Source organism: Falco rusticolus, chromosome 6 (assembly GCF_015220075.1).
Source record: "Falco rusticolus isolate bFalRus1 chromosome 6, bFalRus1.pri, whole genome shotgun sequence".
NCBI classification, from domain to species: Eukaryota; Metazoa; Chordata; class Aves; order Falconiformes; family Falconidae; genus Falco; species Falco rusticolus.
The window spans coordinates 49,520,428-49,546,214 of record NC_051192.1 but is presented as its reverse complement, the minus strand read 5'-3'; the positions used below and the strand labels follow the sequence as shown (position 1 = coordinate 49,546,214).

General features: G+C 36.5%; 1 protein-coding gene across 1 annotated transcript in view; it reads left to right on the top strand.

Annotated features, from left to right (window-relative positions):
- Positions 1-25,787, top strand: part of PRKN (parkin RBR E3 ubiquitin protein ligase) — a 614,220-nt gene that overhangs the window by 489,565 nt on the left and 98,868 nt on the right. The window contains exon 9 of the mRNA XM_037391827.1: positions 7,894-8,043. Within this exon, the coding sequence (XP_037247724.1) occupies positions 7,894-8,043 (150 nt within the window). The remainder of the gene's footprint in view (positions 1-7,893; positions 8,044-25,787) is intronic.

Genomic DNA, 25,787 nt, shown 5'->3' with positions numbered 1-25,787 from the left:
AGTGGCAGAAAAAGAAGCTGCTAAGTAATGTATAGCTGCACTTCTCTGCTATATCATCTGCTCTGACAACTTTGCAGAATGTATTGGCCAGTTTCTTGATATTTTGACAGGGGAATGATCAATTTTAACAGATCTCTTCTATCAACTGCTACTGCAACTCATATCACTGCTCACTTTTTCTTTAGAAATGTTGTGGGCGTTTATATCCCTGGAATCTGAACAAACCTGAAGCGGGGGTTGTGATTCTTTTTCCACATTTCCTTTACAGCTGGGGAAAGCTTATGCAAAGGAATACCCTCTTCTGAAAATCTGCAGATCCCCATGCTCTTCAAAGGTGGTGTGGTCTGGTGCTAGGTTTTGCCATGAGCTGTAACTTCAGGAGATATGGAAATCCAGTATTAAAAGAACACAGTGTGGACAAAAATCATTAAACATTGATTGAGGTTTTAAAGGAGTTTGTGTACAATACATGTGTGTGACAGGGGGTGAGTCTATTTTTATTTTTTTTTGCTTGCAATACTTGCTAGAAGAATTTTGTTTCATGTATGTGCTACAGAATATTAATGTAAAGTCAGTCTTTAATTGATGTATATTTACCCATTCAGGCAAAAGTAATGTCATGTGACAATTCTAATTAGTCAGCTGGGTTTAGTGCAGGAAAATGTCAAATATGATCAACAAAATGCTTCTGAGGGATTTGCGGGTCTATATTTTTTGATAACTATACTTGGACAAAAGGTATGTTACCTTGATAATTCACATACAGTTAAAAAAAAAAAAAATAAATTTTTACTGAATATTTTATCCAGTTCGTATTACTAAACCAAAGCTAGTTTGTTACTGTTCTCAAATCTGTATCTTCCTTACAGCTCTGTGCTTTCCCACCCAGTCCCCTGGCTTCAGCTACTACTCAATGTGAGTAGTACTTACACACATCTGTCTCTTTAATTTTTCTGTCTGATACTCGATTTCTGTACATCTCATTTGGCTCACCTTTTGGATTTGTCATCACCATCCCATAACTCTTTCTAAAACTGAGCTGCTGCATTTAATTCCTGATCCTCTTTATACGACCTTGTTTTTATAGCTGTAACTACACAACAGACTTTACAGTCCTACAATTTCATATGACCAGCAATGTACCTCTCTTTTCTTCCTATGTTATATCTGCCTTGAATGTCTCCTAACCACCACCTTCTCTGACTTCAGAGGTAATTGGAATCCATGTAGTTTCCTCAGCTTTATATCTCCTGGATTATCACAGATTTATTCTCTTTGGTTTCTTGTCATGGGCAGGGCATCTCTATTTTCTTACTCCTTTTCTAACTTGTTGCCTGTGCACTAGACAAGTAAAAGTAATTTATTTTTTGTTCAACAGCTGAAATAAAAAAATGGGGAGAAAGGAAGGAGAAAGTACTTGTGATCAAAACGAATTTAAAGGATATTATTTTCCTGTCATAACCAAAAAATATGTCATTTTACATAGGACCCAAATTTCAATTTGTTTACTTGTCTGTAACAACTATCAATGAAAAACTTGAGTGCTTCTTAAAACAGTGGAATTCGCTTCAACCCAGCTTTTACTAAATTCAGAGATAATATTTGAACCCCAGTATTCAGGATCTCAGGTCGTTGTAGAAAATGGGACTTCTTCCATCCTTTGGATGACTTTGATCTGCTTTCATGGAATATGCATGTATTCACTTTTGTGACCTGAGAAGTGGAATCCCCAGAAGCCAGAATCTACTTCAGTGAGAATTAGTTGCACAATTTGCAACAGCATCGACTGAAAAGATTTCCTTGTATCAGTTACAGCCTTGATGGTTGTTACTTGTAGAAGAGAAGGGAATGTAGATTTGAGCTCCACAAGAGTTGGAAGGAAGGAACTGGATGTTTATCATCTCCAGCATTCAGTCTATTCAGACTGATCCCACAAATACTTGCTGGAAGATCACAAAGTTCCAATAGTTTGTAAATAATACTGCCAAGCTATAGAAGGTGCTTAGTCCGCTTTCTTCATTGTGTCATATTGCCTCTCATATATTCAGATTGGTTTCCAATAAAACCTGCTGCAGTGTCCTCTGTTCTCAGCATTCTACATTTTCTATTTTCATCCTCCTCACCTTGTGCTTTCTTTCAGATCATTCTGCAAACTGCAGTCTTTTCTTTCTTTCTTTTCCTCTCTCTACTCCAGTTTAATTTCATCCATTAATTATGCAGCATTGGTCCAGTCTTATCTAAATATTATATTGAGACTGCCTTACCCAATTTTCCATGACTTTCTCAAGTCAGTAAATTCCATGCTCTAGAACAGGGGTCCTCAAACTTTTTAAACAGGCGGCTGGCACGCAGATGAAGTGGCAGGAGGTCATCTGCAGGTGCTTGGTTTCTCCCCAACCCCCGGCCGGGGCAGGGGGGGTCTGTAAATACCGGGGGCTGGATTGAGGACCCTGGGGGGCCATATCCAGCCCGCAGGCCATAGTTTGAGGACCCCTGCTCTAGAAGGTGGTTCTCTTTCTGGTCTCCTTTGAGGTACTCCTGTGGGAACAAGAAGGAGCTGATGATCTGAACTTGGTCTTCTTATCCTACCACTGGCCAGCAGAGGAGCCCAGTAACTCAGGAAAAATAGGTAAGGGTGCTCCATAGAGAGCACCCTTTTTAATCTATATTTTAGGTAACACTTTTGTAAGTATTTTTACTAGTCCAGTAAGTACTATGAGTTTTGTACTTTAAGCTGCCTAATTACATTATGGAACTAATTTTGGGGGGGTTGTATGTGTATAATACATATAAATAAAGTGCTTAGTCTACATTATGGACTAATAGCCTCCACAATCTAATTTTGAAACACACAGATGGTTATTTGATTTATAGGAGCAGTAAAAACAATCTGACTCCAGAAAGTAGATTTTCTTTCCTCTGAGACCATTACATGCAGTTAAAAGAAACAAGTAATTGAATTACCTTTCAGAGATTAGAAATTTTGGCTTTACATCAGCTGTTAAACTTTTGTCCAAAGTTCCCTGCGAGGCTACTACTGAGCCAATGCTTTTAGGTGTGAGGGGAAAAAGGAAGATAAAGAAAACTGTGCACAAAATGTTTAATTTAATTAATTAAAAGAGCACAAGGCATATGTGCTGTGGCAGGGGGAATTAGAATAGATGATCTTTTAAGGTCCCTTCCATTCAAACCATTCTATGATTCTATGATATTAACGCATAACTTGCAAATTAAGTAACTTGGCAAGGAGTCACTGTGTTCACAGAGTGTATTTTTCAAGAGTTTTGTGCATCCAGGTGTGTTACATTTTGTCTTAGTATCTGAATCTCAATGTATCTAAAGAATTAAATCCATGTTAAACCTCTTTTATTCCTGTGTCAGCCTAATGATTTAATTTATATTGCCCTTGATATACAACACCAAATGATTGAATTTCCACTGGTTGAAACCCCAGTACCATTCTAAGACTCAAGAGAAACTATCTCAATCTGGAAAGTGGGGAGCAGGGAATAAATCATTACAATTATCCAGCCTCTATGTCTATGTCATACTATAATTTATAATAATTTTTAAAAGTAATTTCTAAAGGTTCTGACAAGTCTTTATGAGCAAAGACTGCACAAAAGAACTTCATAATATGATTGAAATATCATAAGTAGAGCTGGCAATTTTTTCCACTCAAAATTTCATTCCATGAAAAGTATAGATTTGGGTTGACTAGGACAATTCACAAATCAAGGGGAAAGTTCACAACAGGATGCAGTTTTCAGAGAAAAAAAGATCAGAGTGCTTTTCTGCCTTTTTCATACACCTGTGGATGTCTCATCAGTAGTGATTCGGAGTAAATCATATTTTTTAAGTTTTGTGGGTTTTTTTCAAATAAGCATTGAAATATATGGTTCTGTGGTGAATCCAGTAACTGTTTACCTATCTGTATTTCTGAGGACCTTATTACAGTAGCATATAAATTCCTGGTATGCCTTGCTCAAAAGCTGCTTTCTAGCAGCAGTAGATGGCAGGTGATTTTTGTGTAATTTTATGCCCCTCATTACCATAGTATTTGAAGTCCTCATGACTATTAATGGTTTTGCCTCTTAACACTATGGTGAAATAGGCAAGTATCATTCTCCCTCTTTACAAACGGAGAACTGATGAGAAGCACAGATTAAGTGACTTACATGAAAACCACAGGAAGGCTGTGCTGCTGCCAGGAATGAAATTAGGTGCCATGAATGCCAGGTCAGTCAAGTTCCCCATATATTAAACTCTGTAAGAGGTTTTTCCTATAAGTAATTGGAGATATTTTCCCCCCTTTTAGGATACAGAACCATTTTACACACAATGAGTGCTTCTCTAAATAGGAGGCACATTGATAATAATTGAGTGATAGATGCTGTGAAATATTTGAATGTATAGAAGAGTTAGAGTCATCTTTTAATGGCAGCTTAAGTTAGTTTTCTCAGCTTCAGCTATAGCACTTCCACAGGGTCATTCATCCTACCTATCTCAGATATCACATGTAAGTCAGGATAAATTCCCTTCTTGGGATCTTGTTTCTTCTCATTCAGTATATTTGGAGCCCATATGACTTGTTTAGGTTAGATGTTTAATTTTTGAAGAGCTAAAATTGCCTGAGGTAGTTCACAGTTTAATCCATTTAGATGCCTGAACATTCGTTTCAAAAATAGCTTAGGCCAGGAGACATAAGATCATAATTATTGGAACTGAAGCAGCTATTGTGGGAATCATCTGATTTCAGGTGTCAGTACTCTTAACAGAACAGGCACTCCAGGGCTCAGTTCTTCTCACACTGATGTACAAATCTACAAAGGAAAAGAAGAGTTGCATCCTATCTCTCCTGTTACTTATAAAAAGTTGTTAATTATGAAAGGAGTCTAAACAACCAGCACAACTATAGGCATCATCACTGAGAAAATCCAGAATAAATTACATGAATCCTACTTTAAATCTCCAGTTAAGAATAAGAGGTAAAGTAAACCAGTGGTGGTCATCTGCTGGAATATCCTTAAATATCTCATCCAGACATGTGATCAAAAATAAATCATGGGCACCAAAGATATTGAAGGGCTTTTGAAAATTGACTTGCCTTAAGTGTGTTGATTGCATCAGTCCTGTGTGATATGTGTGGCTGTGGTATATAAGAGAAAATGCCTCTAATAGATATAATCTGTCACTATATGCAAATAGTTAATTAATAATTCATGGATAAGTGTTTTGGACCTTTACAAGCCTTTTATAAATGCACCGTTAAGGTAAAGTGAGTTGTTTTATTTCAGGCCACTGAATAAAGACTATAAATCCACATATGTTATGTATGTGTGTTATGGCAGCAAACGTATACTTTCTGCTACTACATGGTTTAGTTGGTTGCTGGGTTTCATGTGATCTAGTATACAGGCACAAGGAAAAAGAAACTGGAAAATAACATATTTTAAATATAACTGGACATTGAAGGTAGAAAACAAGCTGGTAACTAGATGTCAAGATGTGCAAACAGGTTTAGTAGGACCCTTGTCTTCAAATTAATATATTTTTTTTTTTATTTTGTAGTGTGAAAATCACTGATGAGAGTGCTATACTGATTTGGCATGTCCTTTACTTAAATGTTATATTTGTTGCACAGAATACGATGGCTTAGGCCACCTTGGCAGTAGGTAGACCGGACATTTCCTTTCTGTTACTTTATCTAACAAGACAGATTCATTCCCGTTTTTGTGTATATACATATTAAAAAAAAAAAAAAAAAAAAAAAAAAAAAGGCAGAGAAGATGGGAGGAATCTCTCCATGCCCTTTTATGCCAGCTTAATGCCTGGAAAGCATTTCCTTTTTTTTCAGCTGAGAATTTATAATGGAAATGCTGACAGAATCTCAGCTGCAGTGTCACTGGTGTTTGCCTCCATAATGAGAAGCTGCTAACAATCCCACATGCAGCACAATGTTCCCTTTTAATGGGGTAAGACAGTCACCATCCTCACCTGCAGGTCCAGTCTCTGCCCTGAAAAAAATTTAGGTCACCAGAGTTTTGCAGCTGCGGTTACACATATTTCCGTTCAAGGCCAGCAGAATGACTTGGAGCGCTTAGCACGTATTTAGTGCAAAGATCACAAACTTTGCTGAAAATTGGTAGAGTCCAATATTAAATATTTATGCTATTACTCTAGTTTGTAGCGTAATAATAACATAGAAAAACACCAGTTGACTTATTGAGTCCCTACATTCAAGGAGACTGTGCAGACACGTCTTGTGCATTTCTAAAATTAGTATTATTTTCCAGATCCAAGTTCCTTAAATCAGTATTTCTGATTGTTGTTCATACGCAGAATGATATTTTGAAGGCTTTCTCTCCTTTTATATTTTGCTTTTCTTTTGGGAGAAAGTTTGTATTTTTTGTTAATTGACAAAGGTCGATACTTTCAGTTTGGTAATATTATATTTTTTTCCGTGACGCAACACTTTTCTGTCTATATATTTTAGTGTTTTAAGTAGTCACATACTATTTTTAAAAAGCCAGTGTAACAAGACATGTTATGGCAACATTTGCAGAAGAATCTTCTTAAACATTCACAGAAAACATGCAGTGGAGCCCCTTTGTAATTTAAATTTTTCTTTGTATGCTTTGTGCATGAGATTTTGGTCCTAATGCTTCAGCTTTCCTTGTGGGATTTCTTTGGAGAAGGGTACAGATTGAAGAAAGAATTTTTAGTTTGTTACCCCAGAAAAAAGGAACAGGATTTTCATGAGCAGTTATGGGGATAAAAGTTTATGAAGCACTAAATACTGTGGTGAGCGCTGTAACATAAAGCTCTGTTTTGTTACTTTAGTACACCATAAAGTCATTCCTCTCCTGGAGAAAATTCATACTGCTCCCTTTCTCTTTGGCCTTTTGGATTTTCTTGTTTTCTTTGGGGCTGTTAGGACCAAATGCTTTCATTTATTTCACTCTACAGTAGACCAGATTTATAGGCGAATCTGAAGCTTGGTTTACAATGGTTATATAGCCACTAGTGTGGAACTGCACCAACGCAGAACCCTGGAGTGGATGTGATTTACATGTATGCAGCATGATTTGTACTTGTTCAGCTTATCTCCGGCTGAAAGCAGGGCAGGCCAGGGAAACTTATTGCAATGGCATCAGTCGTTTTAGAGTGGACATTTTTGTCAGTGAGGATACGCTGAGCATGTTATTTAATATTGCTGTGTGTCAATGTCTCTATCATTAAAATGGAGGCATTTCCATAGCCTTTTAGGCTGTCAGGGTGGAACCAGATAAAAACTGCAAAAGCTAACATTTCCTGGGAGACCCTGAAAAAAACTACACCTAACACTGAAATAAGTGTATATCAGGGAATGATTTTTCCAATCAGTTTCATGAAATTTATTTTGAAAATAAAGCTGGCTAGGCAAGTTTTACAACCCTTTAGCTCTCAAACATTATACTGTACTTCTAGCTATAGATCCTTTGAGGGTTTTTGTGGGTTTCTTTTCAATCTGTATAAAGCATTTATCAGAATGTGTTGTTGGACTATATTTATGATGTTTACAATAATTATTTTATAGCAATATAACAGTTCTTGAGGTTACTCATACAAGCAGCCTGCTGTTTTCTTGATTTTGATATCCCATACAATTTTCTAGTGATGAAAGTGATAGCTGTGAGTCAGGAAACAATGCATATGATGCAAGCTGGAGCAGAGTGATACCCCATTTAATGACACCGCGAAGTTTTAGATTTTGACCAATAACCTGAAGTTAGCATGTGAGACGTTGGGACAGTTGACTTGATTATGTGGGATAGATTCAAGGTCAAAGATCATGGGTTGGGTATTTTTGGTGAGCTGTTAGAAGTTTAACACCAATTTTTTTTATTGTAGTACAACCGCTACCAGCGCTATGGGGCTGAGGAATGTGTGCTGCAGATGGGAGGAGTGCTGTGTCCAACTCCTGGCTGTGGAGCAGGCTTACTTCCTGAACCAGGAGTAAGGAAAATTGTATGTGAACCGGGCAACGGAATAGGCTGTGGGGTAAGAACATACATTTTCCTACTAGCAGTGTGTGAAACAATTGCTATTGTGTGATATTAGAATAAGGGGGAAAATGTTTTTTTTTGCCTTTTCCATCAGTGACTCTAATTGCCCTTCATACCAGAGTGGGATACTGTAGCTCAATAAACAATTTAAATACAGCACTATGGCTTAGGAATGATGACTTCATGGTGTAGACTGTGTCCATTCCAGAATTCTTTGTTGTATTTGGTTTAAGTCACTGAGTAGTTACAACTGAACTGTGGAAATGACAATCCAAATGCACTTTTACTTTCTTCTCCTAGCACTCAGGAAAAATGAACAGGATCTTGAGCAAAGCAGTCATTGTTATATTAACACTAACTTTCTTTATAAGTCGTATGAAGAGGAGAGAGATGGAGAGAATGCCCAGTCTGTGATACTTCAGTGACATTGCTTATGCATGTTGATACATTATGAAAAGAAATATAAAAATATTTTTGTTTTCTGATGAAAATTTCTTTTAATTAGAGAGAATGCACAATTAATGAAGGATTTCAGGAAAACAAAAACAGGTAACACTTGAAAATGTTTTTGCTAAAACATCAGATCATATGGATCAGTGAATTTTTTGGCAGTAGGAAAAATACGTACTTTACAAGAATAAAGCTTTGAGGGAAATAGAAATATGTAGACAGAAATCTATACATAAAAGAATATATTAAATGTTACATCAGAGTGACTAAATGATGTTTCAACTGACTCTTTCCATGGTTTGTATTATTACTGAATTCCATGCAGTCTATGGGGGAAGAGAAAATATCTATATTTATAAAATATTATCATGCTCTTGCTGTTGTCTTTCTTGTGTAAAATGCACTTTTTATTGCAGTCTTGATATTGCCCAGACTGATAGCATGGAAGAATAATAGTTTGCCGAACTAGGAAGTCGCAGTAACTTTTCTTCTATGAGTAGGTTAGCATCTGTCGACCTTGGTAAAACTTCCTATCTGTCCATGCAGTGGTGCATGTAAAACAGAGTACTCCCCAGACTCACTGAGCAGACATAGGGCTATAAAATAAAGCAGGAGGTGAGAAAGTAATAAGAAACAAGACTGAGTAAACAAAAAGAAATGCCTCTAGATTAACTATTAGGGATTGGTTAAAAAAGATAAAATCACAAATAATTTTTACTCTGCTTTCTGCCTTGGAGTGATGAAAATCAAACTGTGTTTTGCTGCTTCATTCATCATTCTGAATCTGCAAATGCCCTGTAAATAAAGTGTACACAGCATAAAGGATTGATGTATTGCCTGGTTTAGCAAACTGCTCTGTTTCCTTTTATGGACTCTGTGCTGTGCTTGCTAGTGACCCGATCTGCAGCCTTGAGTTTAACCTCACCGTTTGTTCTGAATTATGTGACATCTTGAACATTAGGGGCTACAATTCACTGAGGCTGAAATGAGAAGCAAGAGGCTGGTCTGTAAGCCAAATTTTGCTAACATTAAGACCCTTCCTCAGAATCTCTAATGAATCAGAGTGAAAATACATGTCTGAATTTCTTTGCAATATGACAAATGATAATCTCAAGGAAAATTTGTCACAGAAGATCTCCTCTGGTGAGGGTCCTAGCACTGAAGGCAGCTGCCAGTGAGAAAGCTGTCTGAAGGTAAGGATCCAGCTGCAAGGACACCAAGACAGTTAGGAAGGCTGTTTATTTCTGCTCTGTTTTCTGTAGTCACTTGGAGTGTTTTCTATTCAGAAAATTAAACTATGGTGGGTTTTTTCCCAGACAAAACCTGGTCTTTTTTAGTGTGAAAGCCTTCCACTCTTCTTTATGGAATCCAGAAAAACTGACTTCAGGGCTCTAAGTTCCCTCACGGGTGTATACAATGATTCACAAGCTCAAAGAAAGGCCCAAGATGAAGAATGTCCCTTTTGTCCATTCAAATGAAAGTAGTGAAAGATGCCTTGCAATACTTACCTCTACAGCTTAAGTTAGAGACATGTTCCTTGCTGAAGCTGGAAAGCAAATAAATAAGGCTGGCAATGTGAATCTGGAGATTCTCTATGAATATCTGTATCATCCTTTAAGCTGTACTTTAGATATGTAGATTTTCTTTGGGGCATCTGAATCTCTGTCTTCAGGTAGAGTTCAGAGTTGATAACATATTGCTAACAGCAGAAGTTACATCTAACATCAGTGACTTGTTATTCACCCCAAAGCCTTGTATAGAAATAGTTGCCTGCTGCACAGAACAAACTGATTTTTCAGGTCTAAATTGCAGTATAAGGGTGGCTAACTGTCAAGTAGATGAAGATTTTGATTAACCGATGAGATAGATCAAGGGAGAAAGGAGGGACAGGTTTTCAAGAGAAAGTCAACAGTAAATGAAAAGGGTTTTCAGCAGCCATTTTAGAAAAGAAGAGGCAGAAGAAACCGCATAGTGAATAGACTGGCAACCGGGAATTGAAAGACAGTAAATACTCCATTATTCAGAGAGAAAACTGTGTGAGGCAGTCCCAAACATGTAAGGACTCCAACCAAATCTCAAAAAACTTTGAAAAATGAACAACTGAGCCAGGCTAGGACACAGACATTTTGCCTTCCTCAGTTTCCTTCTCTGGCACACGAAATGACGAAATAGAATCTCTTTCTGCGAAGTCATTGCTGTTGGTCAAAGCTAAAAATGTGAGTTTCTGAGAGAAACTTGTAATTTGCTGAAAGGGCCTTTGGGAAAAGTAAAGATGTTGGATTTTGCTTTGTCTCAGGATATTTAGAAACAGCAGTATGTGGGGCACAGAAACAGCCTGGTAAATATCTAGACATAACTGTATCAAAAATGATGAGAGAGGTTTAAATTTAAGCATGTTCCTATGTATGCTCTGCAGTCAGGCACTGCTATCTGTTCAAGCTTCCAGGCAAAGAAATAGAACAAGGGAGATCTATTTTTACTTGAAAACTAGCATGAAGATATCTTTTTAATGATTATGAATAGTCCTTACCCAAACCCATGTTGTGGTACCACCATGGTACCACTGACTGACCTCACTCTTGCCTAATCTTTCATATTTTTTTATCATTAGCCATAAACATATTAATTGATTTACCAAGATATTACCATTACACACTGTTTTGTACCCTCATTGGTATTGCATCAGACCTATGTTATTAACTTTTATTGCTCAGATATAAAATTTTGACAAATTTAATACAAGAAAACAGCAACAGACAATAGAAGACAGTACATATTGTACCAGCTGGCCCTGGTGCAGGAAAAGCTGTGGTAAAAAAGGCATACAAAAGCTCTATGAATAAAACATTCTTGTCTTGTTTTATGTTATACTGGCATATTAGTTCCTACATATTAAGGAAAAGTTTGTAGTTTAGAGCACGTTAGAATGGAACTTCACAAGGAACTATCCTACTCGTTTATTAAAAAATATGCCTTGGTTTCTACACATACAGCTCATGTGTCTTGCAAAACATCCCCTGTCAATATTGTTCAGTGGGATGATAACTGGCTAATGTGTGACTGCATCTCATCCCTTGCTGCAAAATAGTATAAACATTTTGCAGCATACAATATCAGTTGACTTATCCCTTGCAATGGGGTGAGATGGGACATCAAGGATAGTGGAGATACAGCCTCTGTCTGTCTTTTCCCCTTGAGTTTACTCATTCCTAGCATAGCCTATATAAGCAAGAAGAAGAATGTATTTCCAGAGATCCCCTGTTATTTAATAATCCCTTGCTAGAAGACGTGACTCTCGAAGGTTCATGGAGGTCCTGAGACCACTCTAAACTATCCTAAAGTCTGGGCAACAATTTAAGTGGTCTTAGGAAGAAGCTGTCATAATTGATGGTTTTTGGCTCTTCATTTGGATCCCCTAATGTCAAACTCCAGTCCATGAATATTCAACCTTAGTGTATTAAATGTGCAGTGATAAAGGAAGTGTTATAGCCTTGCAAAGGGAGCACAAAATTTGGGGTTATTTCACCTCTTCTGCACCATATTTACTGTTCTGTAAGCAAAATGCCATTGGAGAACATCAAGAGTTCACAAAAAATGTGTTCCCTTCTAGGACAGGTGTAATTTTAAGACTGCAAACTGCAAGAGGTCCCTGAAAAATCAATAGATATAAATACCATGTCTTCCTTATAAATAGAATTCCTAGTCCATTGTATTACATAGAACAAAATCCCTAAGGCAATTTCATTCTTCCCAGCAATTTTTTCCTATTGATTTCTTCTTGCATTCTTCTTTCATGGCTAAGGAAGCACATGTCAAAAGCAATTGCAGCGTATCTGTAGAATTAATAAATGTCTGCCTTTTCAGAAAACTTAATAGAATAGAGGACACAAAAATAGTTACATGAGAAGCGCAATACACATTCTTGTTGTTTGCAAAGATCTTTTTTGTGATTCATTGTCTCCTGTTCATGCACTTGCTGGCATGCATGTTTCATCTTTAGTGATGTCTTTGCAAGCACAATAATAAGCATGTAGGCAAACTGTCAGCAATTGGGAAATATATTTTGTTTTCAGGACACAAATCTGAATTCCAAGCAACAAGTACCTATTCACTTAATTTTGATAACTCAGATGATGATTTTGTCAGTTGTGTGTGTTCTCCTAAACTTTTGGAGTGGGTTTGTTTATTTTAGGTTTTATATCTCAGTTCGTGTGCTATGGGAGTGCACTTATACTCCCTCTGGTAACTGAACTAGCTTGCTAGGACTGTTTCAGAGCTATTTCATATTATATGAAAGTTCATAATAGTTTGTAAGAACACCCCAGTCTGGAAGTGAAAAGCAGTTTCCACATCTGGCAGTTTTAAGTCTTTTATTGTAAAGTTCAGCTCTAATGCAATGTATTATCATGATCAGCATGTACTTTCTTTTTGCGATTTCTATCCCTCTTGTGTCTGGTTTTGGCACATTATTCCATATATATACTGCCTGATCAAAATGTTTGAATGCCTGGCTAACCTGAAAGACTTTATTTGCAGAGATGTAGGTATAAATGTTTGGTTCAAGACATGTGCTTTGCTTTTTCATTAGCAGTACCAGGAAAATCTTGCATGTATGCAAAGAGAAAATAGACATTTTAAAAAATACTTCAAGATATAAAGATAGTAAAGGTGCGTAGTGGTAATTTAAGACAATCTTTGAAGATACTTGCACTGGAAAAAATCCTTTTAATTTTATAATCAGATGAATAAAAGGTCATGGGTAAAGATGGGCTGTTTGCACAATGATCTGAATTCTGTCTCGGGTGGGAATGGAAGTTGAAGCAGGAGCAGAAATAAGAGACTCCACGTTTTTGAAAAACAGAGCAGTAATTCAGAAAAGAAAAGACCTTGAGACCTTTATGTCATTTGCAAAACACTAAAATGGAAATAGGAGATAGCTGCTGTCTAGTACCCATAGTAAAATTGAAGGGTTAGTCTTTGTTATTACATTTCAGGTATCTGTCCTTGTTCCATATGTCATTAAATTTTTGCTTTTAAGAAAATTCACCAGAAAGAAATTACCATGGATAAGGTAATAGCTGAAGGTATTGCTGAGATTAAGAAACCAATTCACATCAGGAATGTTTCATAATATTGTATAGGGAGTTTTTTCAAGGGGAATGAAAATGAGACATTTTCTATTAATGCTAAATGCTGAGTTGCTAGCACTGCACCACAAGCTCTAAACAGTAATCATGTATTGCTTTCTTCTATTGAGTGGGCACTCTAGCCTTTAGAAAGTGGAATTTCATCTTGTTGACACATTATGCTTCAGCAGCCAAGCAAGTTGTTTCATTGCTAAAATATGACAGGATTTCTCAGGCTGACCAAAATTCTTTTTGGATTTGTAGGGTTTTTTTCTGGTAATGTTTTACATGGTTTAAAATGAACTGTAAAAATATAGGGCTTTTTAAGATGTGGTAGGATGTTGATGTTTTAATAAAAAGTTTACCCCAGAATAGCACTGTATAATTAACAAGCTATGTATTGCTGTCAAGGTGTATTATTTCCATTGCCTATATCTTGCCGTGCTGCAATTCATTCATCTGGTAACTGATATGAAACTCAACTGTCAGCAGTGAGTGGATAAAGCAATCTAGAGAGTGTTTCCGTTATTAATAACATGGATCACATTAGTTCATAGGACTACCAAAAGCAAAACAAATACTTTTTTCTATGGAGAACAAATCAATTACTTGTGCTTGATTCAATAGGTAGAATAACTGCTTTTTCCTATACGTCCCAAATGACAGACAACTAGCTAGTAAAATAATGTTAGAAAACAACATGTGTGTCTCCAACTCTGAGCTAGAATTGAAACTTAATTAGTTTTGTCTGCTAGATGTCCAGAATATTATGGGATGTCCTATACTGTGTAATCAAACTCTGTATCCTTGATTTATGTAGGGTATAGCTTTTCCCTGATTTCTGTGTCATGCAGCATCTGGAAAATGCCTGTTGTGCACGCATATTGTGAATTTTATATTGAACGTGCAGTGTCTTCAGTGTTTTGGCTTGATTTCTTCTTCTGTGCTTACCTAGTAGTTCACCATTTTAAATCTGTCATATGTGTTCTGAGAAAGAAGGAGCACGGAGGTAGAGAAAAGAGGTAGTTACCTGATAAAGGGATGGAGGCTGCTGGTCTCTGTAATCTAGCATGAGAACACAGATAGCAGAATAGTGCTATATATGAGTCAGCAAAATTGTATTAGAGAAAACCAGGATAAAATCCAAGTTCTTGCTTGTAAAGATAAGTCAAAACTGGACACACAGACCTAGGAACCAGAGAGGATAAAACTGCTCTCTATGAATGTAAACCAGCTCAGACTTGGATTTGTAAACCGATGTTTTGCAAGATAAATGGTCCCAATTTTACTAATTTGTCTGAAGTGGGAATAAGCTAAAATTGCAAGCATCATTTTAAACCGAGGGCTGATATTAAATAGGAGTCGGGTTTAAAATCACATTAAAAGTTGATTTTAGCATGCTTCAATTAAATCTTAGTCACTGTAGACTGCTAGATCAAATATTTCCCTGGCAGGGTGCTAGGGATTTTCATAATAGAGGTACCAGACACTCAACTTTGTTACTCATTCAATATTCAGATTCCAGAGCTGAAGCTACCTGGGCTTCAAATTTCTTCACCTGTGGAAAAAGAACAACATTTTACAAATATTGTAAATTTTTGAAATACAAAATGTATACAATTTAAAATATCCACAGCTTACTGTAAATTGATTTTAGCACATAGATCTGGAAAAACAGCTCCAAAGAAGTAACTTCACTGGTTGACACTGATTCCTTTTCTTAGGTACCCACTGAGTATGTCATACTCAGATGCCAAGATCAGGATTAAACTGATCACCAAATCTGAAGAAGTCACAGTTTTCTCTCAGGTGTCATTGGCAGGGACTTGACATTCAGTGCCAAAGTTGGTGGATGAGCTACATACCATCTTTGGGAATTCAGGGGGCATTTCTCACCTAGAAATTCCTTGTTATTGCAAGAGCCTCAGCTTTGATGACATCTTTGTCTATTTTGGTCTATGCCTGTGACACACTACAGTTTAGTCTCTTGACGACCGAAGTGCTTTTGTCTAATTAAAATAATTGGGCTCCATGTAGCAGTATCTGGGTGATATTTAATGGCTTATGATGCTCAGGAGATTATAGTAGATGAACTCATAATTCTGTCAAGCCTTAAAGATAATGGCAATTTATGACTGGAGAGGACATAGAACTACTTTTGTTCTAACTACTCCTTTTCAACAAAGTGTCTACAAATATGTCTGACAGTCAGGGAAAAATGTTTTATCATGTGGCCCATGGGGAAAGACATTCACAATAGGAGTGAAGGAGAAATAAACAGTTTATAGGAATCTCCAGTTAATTCTACATGTATGGGAAACTGAGCTCTTGTCTTCTGACTTCTTATTGCACTTACATACAGGGTAAGATTATTATCCCTTTTATGACAGAGGGAAAGACTTTGAACATGATGGAAAAGTGCAGCCATTTTCATAGAATAGAATCATAGAATCGTTAGAAAAGACCTTTGAAATAAAGTCCAGCCACTAACCCAGGACTGCCAAGTCCATCACTAAACCATGTTGCTAAGCGCTGCGTCTAGGAGGTTTTTAAATATCTCCAGGGCTGGTGATTCCACCACCTCCCTGGGCAGCCTGTTCCAATGCTTCACCACCCTTTCAGTGAAAACAATTTTCCTAATATCCAATCTAAACCTCCTTGGCGTTCTCCTTGTTGACCCTCATACAATTGGCCTCAGCCCGTAGGTCCAGCCTGTCCAGATCCCCCTGCAGAGCCTTCCTGCCCTCAAGCAGATCAACATTCCCCCCAACTTGGTGTCATCTGCAAATTTACTGAGGTTTATCCCCTTGTCCAGACCATCAATAAAGATATAAAATGGAACTGGCCCTAGTACTAAGCCCTGGGGAACAGTGCTATTTTAAACCAACCTGTTTTTTCTTCAGCTAGTGAATTAAAATCTCCAGGTTATAACTGTCTCGGACCACAAAACATGCCTGAGCTTTCCTGCTTACACAGTTCATATACTGATTTCAGTTTTATAATTGGTAAAATGAATACAAATAATTTGAAATTATCAGAACTAAGGGTTAATGGAAGATTTGGTATGAATAAACAGATCCATCACTGAGTCACTGGAGGGGGAACAATAATGCAATCATCAGAGGATGTGCTGCTTGAGAATGGCAGCCACAGAGGGCAGGATTCTAATTGTGTAAGAGGCTTATTTGAGCAATCTTGTAAAAACTTTCTATATTTGAACAGGGAAGAGAAACATGGGCTGAATGCAGAAAATCACTTATAAATGAAAAGGAAAATAAATATGAATCAAAGTAAGACTATTTATTGCCTTTCATATGAAGTTTCATATGAAGGCCTCCTGAGGCACTTTGGATTGTATTATTGCATTATTGTAAAATGCAAGAGCTGCTTAATCAATGAGAAAACATGGAGTAAAAAGATAGGACCAGAACAATAAGATTTTAGATTAGAATGAATCTATTGACTAGCGTTTGTAGCTTAGCCAGGGAAAAAATTCAAAGTTCTGAATGCTAAAGAAAAAAATGTCCTCATTATGTGTCTAGTATAATTCTGGCCCATAGCCCAACTCAAGAGTAAATCACAGGGCTCATAAATCAAGCAGCTCACGTAAATAAAAAAAAAAAACAAAAACAGCTTTCTATAGCTTCTGTTGCTCTTGTAGTCCTCACATTATTGGATGTCAGAGTAAAAAAGTGCAATAGAGATTTAGGGTTTAAGTGTCCATTCTCTGTAAGTACAAATATGAAAAGCAGCAGGTTGTGTCAGTTTGGAACTTACAAGTAATGACCTTTTTTTTTTTTTTACTAAAAGTAGTACTCTAATTAAAAATGTTTGCAAGTTTTTATATTTCTCCATTAACTGACAGACATGTCCAAAGAGTTTCTTTCTCAGCTTTACCTTGACCCTCTGAAATACATAAAATCTCTATTGGTCAGCCAGGCTCTTGGTTCATTCTTTCAAGGCTACAACATTTTCCATGTGGAGGGGATAAAATGATTACTTACTGAGATTGTGAAACTCTGTGATGAAAAAGGAATGGCACAAAATGCAGATTACAAGCATACCATAGGGAGGGGCCATGGAAAACCTAGGGGTACTGTACATTAACATTTCCCTGAAGAACAGCTTTTCTGTGAAGACCATCAAAAAGTTGTCTAAAGCTTCCCAGTGCTCCTCTTGAGCTCACAGCCATGTAGGATTTCTTACTGGACCTTTAAGCAAAAGCTCTTTCAGGCACTTTTTTTTAATTACATCAGTAAGTCTGTGGAATGAAGCAAAGCAACTGCTTGTATTTTCACCAGTACAAAAGAAATGTTTATTTTTCATTACACATCTTGCATTATTTCAACAGAACCCAGACTGACTGGACACTCTGTAATGCATCTGGTTGGGCTACACTCCTTGAAAAGTGGAAGGGAAATGGCATTAAAATGATTTAAAATATAACAAAACGTAATTTTCTTACAGAAACTAAACAGCTTTTAAAAATAATATTAAGTAGAACAGAGTTATTCTGAGATCAACTTTCCTCATCACTACCACTTCAGTAAGTTACTAATGATGTCACATGCAGAACCTCATTGTTTCAAAACCATTTCAAAGAGATAGCAAAGCCACCATTCCACAATCAAAGCTGATTTTGAAGTGCTGAAACAAAGCTGGTTTTCAATTATCAGAGTCCAAAAAAAGCATCTGAAAACTGTCTTGATTGCTGCAAAACTGCTATCTTTTCATGTTAGATAACTCAAAACAAGTAGATGATGCTTATGAAGCTTCAAACAAAAATCTACTTCTAACAAAGCATAAGCATAAAACCCCCTTAACCTGAAAGAGAATATCTGGGAGAAGTTACAAGCTTGTGAAAGTGAGTTTAGAATAGAAGTTGCATCTCAACCTTAACAACTATATTAAAGTCACTAAGCTGTAATAGAGAGTAAAGAAAATGTTGCAAAGTCAAGGGTGAACTATGAAAATAAAATAAAATTAAAATATCATGACCAAATTAAATAAAAAACATCCCTTACACAGTAAACTAATAATATTCTTAATGAAAGCAAGGTCATAGATTTGGAGAACAACAACCAACTGTAATTCAGTGGGAAATAATAGAAAACTAGAATGCAGTATGCATCATGAGAGAGAAGAAAAGGGAAAATTCTGATAAGGATAATATAATATACCTGTGAATGGAGGCCTTGAACTAAGGGCGGAGAATAAAGGGTGGATAACCAAGTCTCAGTTAACTCAATTTTATCCCTATATTTCTCAAAAATTAAATCATTCATAGCATTCAGTTATATATTTTTTTTCTGAAAGCTCTCACGTTAAATTGGGTGACAATCACTACCATGATAGAAAATCTATTCCACTGACACTTAAAAGACATAAGTGAATAGATAAAGAGTAAGGTTTAAAGGAACTGGAGGCTCACTTGTTCAGACTAAGTGAGCAGTAAAATAGGCTGGTTAAACTGGGCATTGTTTCCATGAAGAAATATCAAATAGCAGTAGTATGTTCTGTACTTATCTCTGTCATTTTCTTTATGTGATACCAGGTAATGACAATGATAGGTCTCTTATCCACACCTGAAATGGTTAGATTGACTTTTAGGCCACCAATCTAAAGCCAGTGCCTAATATTAAATATAATCAGCAAATAAAAAATAGGCATGGGGCATGTTCTGCTGCATTATCATATATAAACTTGATAATACTGTTTTCTCCTTACTTTTCCCTTCAGACTAAAATGAATGTAAATTTTATTTTCATATTTTGTTTAGGGAACTTCTTGTATGTCTCTTAAATGTGTTTTCTGAAATTTCTTAATCTTTTATGTTAAACGATGTTTATGTCAAAATCTTGTTGAGTAGTGTCATTCTAAAAATATATATAAATAATTAGTTGAATATGCCTATTGTTGACGTAGTCTTTCAGTGACATTTGACCTAAATGAGAAAACTGAAATCTTAAAAAATGCCAGAAGATCAAAACTGAAATTCACAAGTTCCCCACTGGAGATGGAGGTAAAGTAAATAGGAAAATGAGATCAACAAGGAAGCAGCCTTAAGGCAAGGTTTGAGAAGACCTGGTGGGATCTTACCAGGTCTTTTTGAATAGTCAAAACTCTCACAGGAACACCAATATCTTCATTCCCTCTCTTGACTTGAAGAATTAGCAGCTGCTTCTGCGTTTTATGGGAATAGCCTGGGAGACAAGAAGAACATTAACTTGCCTCCTCTCCTGAGAGCCATGACTTTGTGTGAGGCAGTGCCACACTTCTGGTTGCTTTCTTGGTCTCTGGTGAGGAGGTGGAGATGGAGAATGACAGCTGGTATAGTGGGGGTTTCTCCAGAAATCCCTACCAGTCTGAAAATGCAGATTCTATAGGAAAACCTATAATTTATTAAGTCCTTTGGTGGGTGAGCCTGGCATAAATTAGTAGAAGTGTAGATTAGAGTATATGTGCCTTGACAGTGTGTGTTCAGAATCAAGGGAAACTGCCTGCCAAATCTTTGTATAAATGAAGACAGAATTGGGATGCTTATATCATGAATTGTGGCTAGAAGTTGCAGTGTGTGTGTGTGAAAGGAGCAGTAGGGGGACTACAAGTGTGTACAGAGTGGGCTATTAAGTGGATGAAAGCTTTAAAGGTACAAGCACTGGATTTACAAAGAACAGCCCAACCACGTGACCATGACATTTGCATGAGTTTCCAGTCATTGTAGATTTTTTATGCAAATATGTATTGATTAGAACCTAAAAAATGTTGTATTTTCAAGTAACTACAATTATCATAATTTAAAATCCTTTACAGCAACAGGAAGCTTTTTCTGGGCATGAAGTCAGGAAAGTGTTTCAGATTTCGAGATGGAAAAAAATGTGGCTACCAAATAGTAGCATTGCTCTGAGCAAGTAATTCACCATATCCTTCTATCAGAGGAGTGAAAACAACTGGTAATTGGTGACTTTAATAAATCAGAGAGGAAATAAACTTAGCAATAAATGTACAATACAATAATAGCTTTTACATGCTGCTGTGGTTCTCACCAGTGGTGTTTTCCCAATATGCATCACAAGCTTTCACTGTTCAGGGCAACACATTAGTGTTTTTGAATTGTTTTTATTATAAGCCATGCAAATAGTGTTTGTCCCAGTGGGATATGACATTAATTATTAGCAAAAGATCTCTTACGTGATTTCAGTCAAAACAGAATAAACAATTCAATCTTTATTTCCAGAGTGTGACATAAAACTATTCAAAACTGCATTAAAAAACATTTAATCCATGCAGAGTATTCCTGCTGAAGAGATGACATGTGGCAGAAATAAATTGCCCTAATAACATTTGCAAATGTTTTGTGATTGCAAAAATGTTATCTGCGTAATTCAAACATGTTCTCCTTCATTATATTTCAGAAAAAAACATTATTTAAATTCTGTCATATGGATGGCCAGTGGTCAACTCCTGAAGGAAAAAAGTTTGATTCTTGTAGACATGGATTTTTTTAGAATAAGTCCCCTAGACAAAAGCAAGTAAAAAATCAATCAAACAAAACATACTTCTTCAAGTGAAGCAATAGGAGAAGAGTGACTTCTTGAAAGTAGAAATGAGCAAACTTGGATACTTGATAAAGAATCAGTTCTAAGCAGAGGAAGGGAGCTAATGATTCAGTAAAAAAATCATATTAAGAGCACAATGGTAACTATCTCAATGTAAAGAAGGACTAGGAAGAGTAAGAGAAGACCAGCTTGCTTGAACAATGACCTTCTTTATGACCTGAAAATTAAGAAAGCAGTGCGTAAATTCTTTAAGCAGGTTGTATCACTAGGAACGGCTAGAAAACAGAAAGCACACAGGGACAAAGTCAGAAAGTGCAAGACACAAAATAAAATACCTATAATAGAAAGTCTACCAAAGAATATTCAGAAAGTTTTCCATAAAGTAGTAGAAACAGTAACATGAAAAACCAAGGAAGCTGTTTGTTGGCTTCTCATGGGAGAGGAAAATGTATCATTAAACAGCTCCAAGAAGGCAAAAGTGTTTATTTATTTTGATCAGTCTTAATTTAATAGGTCAAACCTGCTCAGTTGATTAGAAAAGGTAAAATCAGTGTCACAAAAATAGCAGCTATAGTAGTAAAAGTACAAGATAGAGGCACGTTTTCAGTTGGGCCTGATGAAGTTTTTCCTGTGGGAATGGCTGAAGAAAATCCAGAACATTAATGGTCACTTATAAGAGTATGGGTAGAGAAGATTTTGGAAAAGGAGAAAACATGAAGTCTATGTCTAAAAAGAAGAAAAAAGGGAACCTGAGACTTATAGCCCCAGTAGGTTTATCCTGAATTCCTGAGGGAAAACCATAGCAAGTAGGCAAACTACTGGTTATCACCTGGAGGACAAGAAAAGAAAGCCTCAGGACACATGGACTTAACAGAAGTTTATCACATCAATCTAACTTTGTTATGCCAGAGTAACAGGATTTGTGGGTAGGAGAGAAATAGATGATGTCATCTATATTGAATCCAGTAAAGCTCCTCACATTGTTTGACATTAATTTCCCATAGGCAAACTAGGAAATACAAGATTAGATTATAAATCCATTACGTGGATACGTAATTAGTTGGAAAGCTGTGTATAGACTATTTATCAGGATTTCAAAATCAAAGCAGAGGGATGTTTCAAGTCCGTCCTAAGGCTGACAGGTTTTAATATTTTCTCTGATGCCTTGATGAATTATTATAATGTAAGGTCATTAAATTTGCATAGGATATGTAGCTGGGGGACAGCAAATCATTTGGAACTTGATAGCAATTCAGTAATGATAAACATAAAGTTTCTATACTTAGACAAGTACAAGCATCCATATGTTCTGAGAGGATAAATGCTTAGAGAGACAGAAACATGGCAAAAGATGATCTGCAAACTGCAATGGATCACAGTCTGAGCTTGAGTCAAGAGTGTGTTAGTGTAAAAAAAGGCAGATGCTGGACTGAGGTGTATAAATCACAATAACCGTTTCTCCTAATCCAAAATAACAGATTACATGCACAGTGAGGAAACCTGAACCTGAACAATGGCCCTATTTTCCTTTCTGTTGTTATGACTCAGTTGAAGAAGGAAGATGTTAGTTTTCAAAATGCTCCTTATCCAAGAAAAGGGTCTTTTTTCTACTCTCTTCCCAGTCCACTTGGTTTTGAAGAAAATAAATTGGTGAGATGTGCCATCAACTTTCTCCATATCTGCTTGACTCTGCTCATTCCAATCTATAGCTGACTTTGCTCTACAAATACTGAATCCCAAATAAAAGCCAGCTGAAACAGATAAAATCGAGTAAGTGCAATATTAAAGAATGCTTATGTGCTGTCAGCGACTAATCTACACAAACCTAAGAAGAGTTCATATCCCTGGTGGTTTTCTAAATACTGCTTTATAGAAAGCCAGTCCTAGCTCAGAGTGACATTAGTTCTTTCACCTCTCTTGTGAGTTCCCACTGCCAGAATTTGATTAGATAATCTTTTTCCTTTGAATAGCCAGCTGCTTATGAAATGGCACTGCTGATGCTTCATGATAACACAGAATAAACTAGCCACTGTGTCATAAAATCACTGTGGACATTTTACAAAGAAAGAAACATTCAACTTATGCTTTAAAAGAGTAATCTATCTAGTTCCTACAGTCCACAATTTCAGAGGTCTCAAATGTTTGAGCTGTCTGTCTCCCAGCTCTTTGGACAGCCCACGCTGTAATTGAACCCATTTTGCCATTGTTTTGGTTGAAAATGTTCATGGAAACTGCAGTTTGATGCATAGCATTGTGTAAAAGGAAGGAAACTGTCCAGCTGCCTCCATATACAGCATTAAAATTAGAATAAGAGAGAATCAGGAAAGGTTTCAGTCATATGTCCTTCACCTGTCTTTTTTTTATCTTAGCAAAGATAATTCACATTTTATGCCCCATAAATCTCACAATTATTTTATTGAATTTTCCCTTGAATGTGTATTGAAGTGGGAAAACAAGTCACCATCACTGAGATCTAGAAACCTTTGTATGTATGCCAGTTCTTCAGTGTAGTTTTCTTCTCTTCCCTTTGGCCCAGCCTACTCTTTTTAGGACTCTTTCTTAGAATTAATGATGCATAACATGCTCTGTATATGTGTAGGTGCATGTGGGTTTTCCATGCCTTTTTGTACTACTTCAATCCTAACATTTGTCTTCTGGTTTCACCCTCTCACCCCTTCCTTACCAAGTTCTATAAAAAACATTTCAATTAAAGTCTTCAGAGCTGTTATCAAGCGAGGAAGTATTTCAGTCTTTCTTTCTGAGGTATTTTCAATTAACTTGGCTTTAAAGCAGAAAAAGACCCTACATTTTTTGAGTGAGATTTCATATTTATCTTAAAACTTCTGTATACAGTTAGAGTCTCTTAATTCCCTCCATATTTTATCTGTAGTGTTTTGGTTCTTCAGCCTTTAGCTATTCTTGCAGCATTTCTGTTTCTTGTGTGTATGTGTTCTTTTACCTTTCTTTGTGTATGGTTTATTTTCTCCCGTTGTACAATCCTTTCAAATGCAGCACTTGACTATTATTATCGCTGTTTTTAAATAACCCTGTTCCTGCTGCATGAATTCATTGAAGACATTTTTCACAGTTTCTCCATTTTATCTCTTTATTGACGCTTTCCTGTGATTTTACACAGAGAACAATACATGCATATACACAATGCAGCAAAAGATGGATTTTGGAACATTTCCAGGCAGCAGACAAGGTTTATTCATTTAAAGGTACTCTTGTAGTACAACTGTGTTTTCTATGGCATTTTACTTTGTGATATTTTTATTTTGTAAATAGTATAAACCCTTTCATAGACCTCCATTTTATTTTAGCATTCATTATGTTGCAATGAGAGTCTGCCATTAATTTTGTATTCCTGCTTTTCAGACTTCTGCAGCCAAACCTTTCTATTTGAATATGTTGAGATGTGTAAGGAAAAGTATTAGGCTTCTAGGATTGGAATGTTGTTCATATCTCAGTTTCCTTGTCATGAGAGGCTTGTTTAAAAGAGTTACCCAAACCAGATAAAATAAATTTGAAAATCAAGGTCAGCCATACTTTTTATTTAATCTGTTTTGATACTAAAATTATGGAAGTTTTTGCCATTGTCAAAGGCAGGTTATCATAAGTGGGAGTTGCAGAATATTTCAGTGACACCAATCAGGAGACACGATTTATTTTTTCAAAGGTTTTTCAGTAAGTTTAGAAGGTGGTTTTGCACATATGCATGTATGGTACCTATGAACAGTTGATGGAATGTGCACAGAGATATTAGGAGCAGCAAGGATCCTTTATCCTGCCAATACCAGTGCAAACTAATGTCTTGTTACAAGCTAGAAGTATTTAGGAATTGAGTGAAATTCGTAGGTTTTGTGTGGACTCATGCATTTGACAGTGTATTTAAGCATGTATTTTTCTGAAGCATCTGAAAAGATCTAGTTTTGGTTCCCAAAGAATGGTTGTGTGCCTTGAAAATAAATATTATGTTAATAATTAACAAAATTATGTAACGTTACAATTATTTCTAGTGAAGTAGTTGTTACTGGTGTTTTAAACTTTGATTATCAGAGAGGAGCAAAAAGCTAATGGGAATTGTAACTGGGAGTTTACTTTTGCCTTAATGTAACTTTTGTTACTGGCTACTTTCATTCGTCTGGTAGTCTGCTTTGATTGATTGGTACGCTAAACAATTCACAGTGGCTCAAAGATCTTCATAACAGTAAGAGCTCCTTGCATGCTATGTTGTTTTCACTAGGGTGGGAAGAATCTTTTCTAGAGAATGGTAAGCTGTTCATATATAGCCTTTTTTGATCTCTCGGGACTAGTCCTGAAAGCTTTTTTCCTTTGCACCCTTTAAACTTTAAAATAAATAAATAAATAAATAAATAATAACTTTTATCAGAGTAGTAGTTATCCAGACATCATGTATTGCTTCTAGAAGTGGTCACAGGTGAATCAACCAATGCTGCTGTTTCTGTTCATACCATCTTTAAAAGGTGTGCTGATGAACCCAGTCAGGGGAGGAACCTTTGAGCAGGTCCCCTGAAGACAGAGGACAAGACTTACCTTCAGCACTTCTGTGAAACCCCATGCTCACTTAGAAAATTTGAAGT